Raw genomic sequence first — 9,917 nt, forward strand, 5'->3', positions numbered from 1 at the left:
TGCTTTATTCAGCCATACTGCGCTCGTCTGGTCACAACTTTCGAGACCCGGAAGATCGCACGATGCGCGTCTGGTGTTGATACCGTTGAGATGCGTATGCGCTCGAAGAGTCTACTTGCGCCACGGCGCCCCGTTCGCTTGGCTGTCTTTATCGCCGCAGTTTTCGTCACAGTCTTCTTACTGTTTCCTCCATTCGAGTCTAGACCGATCCTGTTATTCCCCAGCACCAGCAGCCAGCCTGAGGAGATCACATTCCGCAAGAGTTCTTTCGACTGGGCGACTGTAGAGCAACACCACCCCGTCATTTCCTCCAAGCCTCTACCAACAGGCAAACCACTAAGCCTTCCTTCAATCCAGCACGAATTCGGCGTGGGCAATCCGCATCCAGAGGCCCCGAAGCGACAGAAAGCTGTCCGTGATGTATTCATCCGGAGTTGGAGCAGCTACAAGAAGTTTGCTTGGGGTCGGGACGAGTTAGCGCCCGTAAGTGCTGGGGCCAAGGACACATTTGGAGGATGGGCTGCGACACTGGTGGATTCTCTCGACACGCTCTGGATCATGGAGCTCAAGGACGAGTTTCGCGCCGCGGCCAACGTAGCCGTGAAGTTGGATTGGGCCAACACATCAGCCACCAGCGTGAACATGTTCGAAACCACGATAAGACATCTGGGCGGCCTACTTAGTGCGTACGATCTCAGTGGCGAGCCTGCCCTCCTCGATAAAGCGAAAGAACTGGGGGACATGCTTTACATGGGATTCGATACGCCAAACCGCCTGCCAGGCTTTTGGGTCAACTTTGAAGACGCTAGGAATGGAACTCAGCTAGCTGGCACGCACGATCCGTCAGCTTCCCCGGGCTCGTTAGCTATGGAGTTTACCCGTTTATCCCAGCTGACGGGTAATCCGAAATACTTCGACGCCGTGGATCGCATTACGAGGTTTCTGGAAGGAACGCAGTTCAAGTCTAAGCTTCCCGGGATGTGGCCGAAGATGATTAATTTCAGAGAGGAACGAGTCGATACGGACAACAGTTTCACGCTGGGAGCCTTGGCGGATTCACTCTACGAATATCTACCCAAAATGTTTGCGCTACTCGGCGGCCGAGATCCATCCTACGAAAAGATGTACATTGGAGCCATGGCAATAGTAGAGCAACACATACTTTTCCGGCCTATGGTACCAGATCGGGACGACATCCTATTCGCTGGCGATGCCTTCATCTATGCTGACCGAATCGAGCACGTATCCGACGGCCAACACCTCGCATGCTTTGCGGGCGGTATGCTTGGTCTTGGGGGCAGACTCTTCTCCGTCGACAATCACGTTGCTCTCGGTGAGAAGGTCGCGCGAGGGTGTGCATGGGCGTACGACGCGTTTCCTTCCGGCGTGATGCCGGAAAACTTCAATCTCATCCCTTGCGAGGCCCGGAAGACCGGGGACACCCAAAAGGACGACGAATGCCTCTGGGATGAGCCAAGATGGAAGAGCGAGGGGGATCCAAGGCTGAAGAAGGGTTTTCGGAATGCACGCGACCCGAGATACATTCTCCGTCCCGAAGCTATCGAGAGCATATTCCTGTTGTACAGGATGACGGGCCGACAAGATCTCCAAGATATTGCCTGGCGAATGTTTGAGTCGATTCTGAAAGCAACAGAAACAGAGCACGCACATTCAGCTATAGCTGATGTTACCGTTCCGCCGGATCAGACGAGAAAATTGGATGAGATGGAGGTGAGCATTGGCAAACGTCCAGCGACAGATCTCTGCTTTGCTTGTTCTTCATGTTTGAGTGACACGAGTTGCTAATTCATTCCTCTACAGAGCTTCTGGCTTGCTGAGACCCTCAAGTACTTCTATCTCATTTTCTCACCACCGGATCTCATTAGCCTGGACGATTACGTTCTCAACACAGAGGCACATCCGTTCAAGATCCCCAAATAAGCAAAGATCGCAGAGATAAAAAAGGACTTTGGCGATTTAGATTCCGCACATACACATATTGGTTCGGATGATGATGCATGTCATGATAATATTTAGAGGACCCTGTGTGCGACGGGATGGTTGTGAAATAGCTATAAGACTGAAAGATACAAGAGGTAACATATAAACACATAATTCAGGCGACTCCTCCTAAGACAGTTGATGCAACATGCTCGCAGCTTGATAGTGGCTCCGCTTAGACACGTGTCTAGATACCCTAGTAGGTAACCAAGGTATCGAACCATTGAGCAAATAACTCAATCTGGTCGTCCTTGGCGATAGGGAGGGCTTGGAAACCATCACCAAGCTCCATTACTGTCGCACTGGCATTGCTCGCAGGCGTCCACTGGTTCAAGTCATCTCCATTCGGATCGCCAGTCTTGATGAAATTGACCCAGTAACTGTTCATGATCTTGGCAATCTCGTAGTCCTCGCTAGTCCATGGTGAGTCGGTTCCGTAAAGATTGTTGTGAACGTAATTGATCTCGCTCATGTGGAACGCGCCCCGAGTCTGCCCAGGTGGGGCGTGATCCCAGATGTAGTTGTAGACCGACGACGTAGCATTGGCTTGCCACAACTGCGACCAGAAGAATGTTCCTACTTTTGAGCGGTCAGTCCATTGGGCGTTCTCAGCTGCCGAAGCGGTGGCCGAGTCGTTGGCAGGGTATGCGGCGAGGAACTTGTCCTGCCAAGTGCTGAATGTCTCGGTCAAGTCAGAGATGTACGTCGCCAGAGTGATGTTGAGGCCGTATTCCGCCCCGCTCTCGTCTTTCGTGTTGCCCGTCATGACAGGGACATCCTGGGCAATTCCCTTGTCCAGAGTATTGATGTAAGTGTCTGGCATGGCGTAGTAGTCGAGTGTGGCCGTGAAGTCGAATTCGGAGTTGAGGAATTCGGTGACAAGATCTTCCATCGGAAGAGCGCGCATGCATGCGATATCAGAGCAGTTCATTGAGGCCATGTATCTGCTCGCCGTCTCCATGTTCACGTCCAGACTCCGGTAGTTTTCTGCCAAGCTAGTGCACAGGGGGTCGTGGGGGTCGCGGACACCAGACTGGATGATGGCACCATGGAGAGGAACGCCGTGTAGAGGGCCGTTAAGCATATGGTAAGTAGCCGCCGAGCCGGCGGACTGACCCATGACTGTGATGTGGTCCGGATCACCACCGAAGCTGGCAATGTTCTCATGAATCCATTTCAAAGCGGCGAACTGGTCCAGCATGCCGTAGTTGCCCGAGCTATTCGATCCAGCGGTGCTAAGTCTCTCCTGGTTGAGCTCAGGCGTTGCAAGCCATCCGAAAGACCCGGTGCGATAGTTGTAGTTGACGTATACAATGCCCTTGTCGGCGATGCCTGCTCCGTCGAAAAGCGGCATCGCTGCAGTCGAACCAGCCGGATAGCTCCACATGACAACAGGCAACTTGGCATCAGTCGAGTTTGCTGCGCTCCATACGTTGAGGTTCAAGCAGTCTTCGCCAACGGTGTAGGCATCTGTTCCACTGCCCACGGCAGAAGGGCAGATACTGCCGAATGACTTGGCGTCGAGAGTTGAGTTCCACGCGGCGATGGGTTGAGGAGCCTTGAAGCGATTGCTGCCTGCGGTAGAGGCAGCAAAGGGGATGCCCTTCCAGACGGTGATATCTGCCCAATTATCAAGAGACATATTCGCCGGAGAGCTATTGAAGGCCGGGTAGCCCTGAATCAGTCCATATTTCGTCTGAATTGTATCATCGTAAAGAGCTGCGCTTGCGGCCTGAGCCAGTGCAGCGCCGATGACGGTTTTTTGCACCATTGTTGGTAAGTGGACGAAACAGTCCGGGAAGTCAGGAAGAGTGTAAGAGTTGAGAGTAAGAATGGAATGGGTAGTGGTGAATCGGGAACCGTGATTCAATATATGTTTCACAGCAGATAGTGCGGTTATACATATTTCATTCCAAAGCTTCTACAGCATTTGCATACATGTATAATTATGGCCACAAGACATGGCTTTTCGCTACGCTTGTAGCCAGGATCGGTGTACCTAGCCGTCTACCTTAGGTTCAAAGCTCAGAACATGGCCTATGGGATGATGGCCCCCAACGGATATAGCGGCTTTACTAGCATTCCGTTGACTAGAATTATGGCTGAGTCTTGAACGCCTGGGGTTGCATTACGCGGCGACAGTGCTGGCGATCGTCGCCTCCCCAGCTTTCGTAATCCTCGTCTAAGTCGTCGTGGGGCTGTTCCGAGAAAATACCACCAAAATGTTCAATGTGCTCACCACAGAACGACCCATTCGGCCGCAACTACGGGGAACGCGGTGAAAATAAGTAAAGTAGCACCGCCGAAACCGAATCCGAAGCTATTTCGAGATCCTGATGTGATTTTCATACCATAGTCGTCCTGGAGCCAGTGAGTGAGGTAGGTTGGGATTGCGTCGCCCAATGACATCATGTCGCGTCTAGTCGGCGTTAGTTGGCATTGAAGCAGCACAGACATTTGCTCCGAGACTCCTGGTAAAGAATCACACACATGCAAACGTTAGCTTGCGTGAGTTCAGGCCTGATCTGATTCCTGATTTTTAGCCCACGGGGTTTCCCATCGACTTGTATGGTTCAACTTTTGATGGAGGTCGTTCGCGAGTGAACGGAATTTGAAGAACTCGTCCTTGCTCGAGCGGGGTAAATGATGTGAGGACATTGAACTGAGCTCCTAAATCAGTTGATAATGGCTGTTATAGTCCTAACGTCCGAGCGGTCTATTGTATGGTCGTTTACAAGAAGCAAGCGAAATGCTCCATGCTTTGGTGGTAAACTCCAGCATGTTTTAGTGCCTATGGTCCTCGTTGTGCAGACACAAAGACTAAGGTAGGTCAGCCGGGACAGGACATTTTGGAGGTCGTTCATCTCATTTTGGAGAATTACTTATTCGTGACTTTGAATCCTGTCCTCTGACTAGAGTGCTCAGGTCCTCCACAGTGATGTTGGCACTTCCACCATCTCTACCCCTTGACCATCTTAGGGAATATCGTTGATAACGCTGAGTTCATGGGTAAGACGATCGAATGGAGTAGATGTCGTTCAGGCAATTGTGCTTCTGGAAAGTCAGTCTTCTATATACGAAGAAAATTACATATAAGAACGATGGCAACACTAGCAATACGTGAGATAAGTAATAGGGCAGATAAGGTATCTAAGTAGTAGGGTAGTCTAACGTAGGTGATTTAAGTTTTGGTCCGGTTAAAAAAGCCCCGAAACTGTGGTAAATAAGGCGTAATTGCTGGCCGGTAATTACGGTTCCGTTTTTGTACGATAGAAACCTAATTCCATGTTTGTTGCTATGAGCAACTCAACATCGTCTGATGGGCAGACAAAACAAGAAGGCGTCAACCTCATTTAGTTTTCTCTTTCAGATCACATGTGCATCGTATATAAAGCAAAAAAGCATTACATCTCGATGGCCTACTTATTCGCGTTTCATTCGCATGTACCTTCAGTGCTTGAAGAACTTAGAAGTCACATTTTATCATACGCCCAGAGATATTTCCCCAAAGTCTCTCAGCAGTGAACATAGCGTGCTGTACGATGGAAAATTGAAGACACATGTACATTACACGTACATCAGGCAGAGCAGAAAACGCAACCGATACAACCGAAATCCCGATCGATAGAGCTCTACTAGCTGCTGTAAAAGTTATTCTAAAGATATGGGTGTCTGGTAGCGTGCATCTGCCTGAACTTGTTTCCCTTCTTATCTACAAGAAGGGATTGAAATTAGGATGCATTACTTATAGGTAGCGTTACTAGCGTTCATGAAACAATACGCCAGGATGTAACTGCTGTTCATGTTCGACGTAATATAAAGCAGCACGGCTTTCTATCTTGTGTTTCCTTACTGCACAGAGCAGATTATTAAAACTACAGTTGTTCAAAGTATCTATATTAACTGTTTCTTCTTTACATATTTTCTGTAGAATTGTAACCGAGAGCCATGACGGGTTTTTCTCAGCGTCATGCCCAAAAGATCCTTCTCCCAGCCTTTCTAAATGCAACTGGACTCTAGTTAGGTCTTATGTTCTCCATGCATCTGATCGGGAAGGCATTTAGGGCAACGAAGGCTGACATCACTGATCCGCTATCATGACCACCATCCTCAACCTGCATGATTGAGTCCTTCCATGATCCATCAAGGGAAAGCAGTCAACATTCAACTATCTCCCGGTCTGCTTATCATGATAATCAGCTCATAAAATGGCAGTGGACAGATCGCTTCCAGAATCTCTAAGAGACCTTCTTCTTTTGTTGTGTGTCTCCGATGCACGAGTATGAGCTTTCACGTAATGGAGGGTGCGGTTCTGCAGAATACGAGCTGAACAGCACAACAAGACTTGCGAAACTCCAGCATCGTTGAGCTTGGCTGTTCGGAAAAGCGATTTGCCCGCGCGGGGAGCACGGTCGAGTCAGGAGCGGAGGTGGAGGTATTTATCGCCAAGAGGAAGCCAAGCAGAAGCCAAGAGACAATAAGAAATGAGCTGCAGCATTCACGTACCGCGCCCAGAAACTAGTTTGATTTCCACTGGCTTGCTGTTCCCCTCGCAGCTCAAAAGCCGAGCCAAAGAAGGAAGGTCTGTTGGAGTTCACAGGCTAATATATGGGGAGAAGCACAGCATGGTCTGCTGTTTTCGGAAACCATTTGTCGCGTGTTTTTCTGATGGTTTGCCGAGCCAAGTCAAGGCACTCAACACGCGTGAAGACTTGTCAGGAGGGGCAAATTGAGGCCTGGGACATGTTGTAAGTCGAATCTGCTGAACTGATCAGTCGCAGCCAGTCGGCACACGCATAGTTGCTTTCTCGGCAAAGCTACCTTAATGGCTTTAAGGTACCGAGCTTACCGATCACGCATTGGCAGCTCCCTCTTTGGGTCAACAGCTCACAGTCTTGCAGGTCAAATACAACTTTGGGGCGATAACTCAAAAGTAGCGAGCTCCACCAGCGTCCACATAATTCTCCTATCTGTTAACCGAAGTCATCCGACTGCATGTTCCGCTCCCCTCATCATTGGTCGGCAGGCGCGTTTTTTCCATACATGTCAGCCAGCTGATGACTTGACCATGGCGGACCTTCGTTAAGTCCAGAACTGCACCGGCAGCATTGGCAGCAGGCGAAGAAGTCGAGGTTTCATCCTTTTTTTTCTCCTTCCTCCCTCGAGCTAGTCTCCGGCTTGTGCACTTGGCAACCCCTTGGCATCTCATGTTTGGCAATATCCTATTGGAGATTGGTACTTGACGTTGATTCTGGGCCTCAATGATCACCAGCTTCGGTTGCAGCCTTGGTGTAATTCAATTGGCTGCTCGTAAGTTGAGTTAGACTACCGGACGCGAAGAGCCCCTGATTTTGCGACTGGACACGGCAAGGAATCACCAACGGCGGAATAGCCCGTCCGGGGTCCCGGCTGATGATGTCCCAGTTGGCGGAGTTTGATCGCGAGGCCTCGTTGCTTCTATCACTTCTTTAGCTCAAGTGATTCTCTCTGACGGATTTTGGTATCACTGGAACAAAGTCAAGACGAGATAGCCGACCCAAAAAAACATGGGGGTAACGCTGCACTTATTGATTACATTGAAGAATCCGCGATGGCAACAGAGATTTAGGAAGAAGCAACAATATTACCAATATCACCAATGCCTCCTTGGTGGCATGTGCTGTCTACCTTAACTAGTGTCATGAAATCCTCGCACGACCAATGCGGGGTTGTGATCGGCAGGGCTGTCTGGATGTAGACAATAGATGAGGTCAATGCCGTCAGTTTTCTATCTACTGGACGGTTGCAGGAAGTCTTGACTACCGTCCCGGTTGATATTAGCTATCTTGGCATCGGTTAGGCTTGCCCGTTCCACCTTCCACGCTTTAGTCCCAAGTCCGTCTAGGCAGTCTGGGCGACATTCTATCTTCCTTTTTCTGCCTAGCTCAGACATGATGGGACTTTGATGCAACTTTATCGACAAGCAGTGTGAGATATACTCAGAAGGAGACTAAAGATGAAGTCGAGGAAATCACTCAAGTATAAAGAGACGCAGCTCGACCTTCATCTAATATGTCATTCTGGTCTCACTATCCACAACTCGATCCTCATCGAAGCCTCTGCTCTTGCTCTTCCGGTTCTTGCAACAATCATGAAGTTCTCCATTGGCGTTTCTCTGCTGGCCACCTTGGCCAGCGCCGTCAACGTTGACATGGCCAAGCGCGACACGTCCCCACTTGACGTCAAGCTTGAGGCTATTGGCAACTCTGGTGTCAAGGCTGCCCTCACCAACACCGGTGACTCTGCCATCAAGCTGTTCAAGACCGGCACCTTCCTTGACAAGGCTCCCGTTGAGAAGGTCGAGGTTTTCGCCGCCGGTTAGTCTTATGTCTATGATCTAAGGCTGGACCTACGCTGACTCAATACACGATAGGCAACAAGATCGACTTCGATGGCATCCGCCTTCAGATTGCCACCGCTGGTCTGACTGAGGAAGCTTTCCAGATCGTTGCTGCTGGCGAGACCGTTGAGGTTGAGTTCGATGCTGCCGAACTCCACGACCTTAGCACCGGTGGCGCCGTCGAGATCGTCACTCAGGGCTCCTTCCTCTATGCCGATGCCGACTCGACCGAGATTGCCGGCGCTGTTCCCTTCAGCAGCAACAGCATCAAGACTGAGGTCAACGGCGAGGAGGCTGCCTCTGTTCGCACCGCCTTCATTGAGAAGCCCACGGCCGTACAGGCTGACTGCACCGGCACCCGCCGCACTGCCACTGTAAGTCGCTTCTCCTTGCTCCGACCGATGCACGGACCAGCTCCGTGCCGGAGTCCACTTCGGGCCCGGATCCGATCCGGACTAACTTGCCGGAAATAGGTCAATGCTATCACCCGCTGCCGCTCCCTTGCCGTTGCCGCATCCTCAGCTGCTGCCTCTGGTCCGGCTGCCCGCATGACTGAATACTTCAAGTCCTCTACCACTGCTACACGCAACACCGTTGCTGCCGTCTTTGGCAGAATTGTCTCGGAGTGCGGTAGCACTACTTCTGGTGTCTCTCGCCAGTACTGCAGCGATGTCTACGGCGCCTGCTCCAGCAACGTCATCGCATATACTCTTCCGTCTCAATCCTACATGGTCAACTGTAAGTCTCTTGCTCTGTTCAGACCCGTCTCGGGATTCTCGTCAGTCCACCAAGATCTAACGAAATTCTACCTATGACAGGCCCCACCTTCTTCACCATGTCTGCGGCCTCTTCAACCTGCCATGCTCAAGACCAACAGACTACGTGAGTCTAGTTGTCTCTAACGAAAAGAATGTGATACTAACCAAAGTAGTATCGTTCACGAGATGACCCATCTGACCCAGATCCGAGGCACCTCTGACTACAACGGATACGGATACAACTTCGTCCGCAGCTTGACAGCTGCTCAGAACCTTAACCACGCCGACACTTACAGTGAGTCTCAAACTCTTTTCTCACTTGAATTTGACACTTTATCTTGATTGAACGCTAACGTTGCTCTTTAGCCCTCTTCGCCCAATCCATCTATGCTGGCTGCTAAGTGCCTGGCCTCTTTTAGCGATGAGAAGGATCCTGAAATGCCGAACTCAAGAGAGACAGGCACAACAGTGAAGAGTGGGAGCTTTCCTTGATGAATTTTGAGGATTGTTCCTCGGCCTAGGATGAATGATTTTGTCTTAGGACAGAGGGCTTTCTTGTCGGTGTTTACCACATGTGTACCTACTTCGGTGTATCATGTGGAGATGAGGGATAATCGAATGCTTCAACCATTGACTTTCTTGACCCTGCTTTTGTGATATTTATGCTAGCATCGAGAAACTACTATTACGCAAAGCAGCATTTGAACCACTCGACGGAACGGGATGCCGGACTTGGTATTGAGTCAACTTCTTGGCACTTTAAGAATGACTCGTCTTTT

At 50.3% G+C, this 9,917-nt stretch overlaps 3 protein-coding genes across 3 annotated transcripts; 2 read left to right on the top strand and 1 right to left on the bottom strand.

Annotated features, from left to right (window-relative positions):
* Positions 1–90: 90 nt before the first annotated feature.
* Positions 91–1,941, top strand: CABS01_10960 (glycosyl hydrolase family 47; the record flags this gene model as incomplete). The annotated part of the gene is made up of 2 exons (XM_060544315.1): positions 91–1,731; positions 1,822–1,941. The coding sequence occupies 2 exons, from the start codon at positions 91–93 to the stop codon at positions 1,939–1,941; spliced, it is 1,761 nt and encodes a 586-aa protein (XP_060398591.1).
* Positions 1,942–2,197: 256 nt separating this feature from the next.
* Positions 2,198–3,772, bottom strand: CABS01_10961 (uncharacterized protein; the record flags this gene model as incomplete). The annotated part of the gene is made up of 1 exon (XM_060544316.1): positions 2,198–3,772. The coding sequence occupies one exon, from the start codon at positions 3,770–3,772 to the stop codon at positions 2,198–2,200; it is 1,575 nt and encodes a 524-aa protein (XP_060398592.1).
* A 4,224-nt stretch (positions 3,773–7,996) lies between these two features.
* Positions 7,997–9,539, top strand: CABS01_10962 (deuterolysin metalloprotease; the record flags this gene model as incomplete). The annotated part of the gene is made up of 6 exons (XM_060544317.1): positions 7,997–8,357; positions 8,414–8,754; positions 8,854–9,118; positions 9,199–9,262; positions 9,312–9,433; positions 9,505–9,539. The coding sequence occupies 6 exons, from the start codon at positions 7,997–7,999 to the stop codon at positions 9,537–9,539; spliced, it is 1,188 nt and encodes a 395-aa protein (XP_060398593.1).
* Between the last annotated feature and the right edge of the window lie 378 nt (positions 9,540–9,917).

The sequence above is a fragment of the Colletotrichum abscissum genome (genome assembly GCF_030869225.1).
Source record: "Colletotrichum abscissum strain IMI 504890 chromosome Unknown Scaffold_29.1, whole genome shotgun sequence".
NCBI classification, from domain to species: Eukaryota; Fungi; Ascomycota; class Sordariomycetes; order Glomerellales; family Glomerellaceae; genus Colletotrichum; species Colletotrichum abscissum.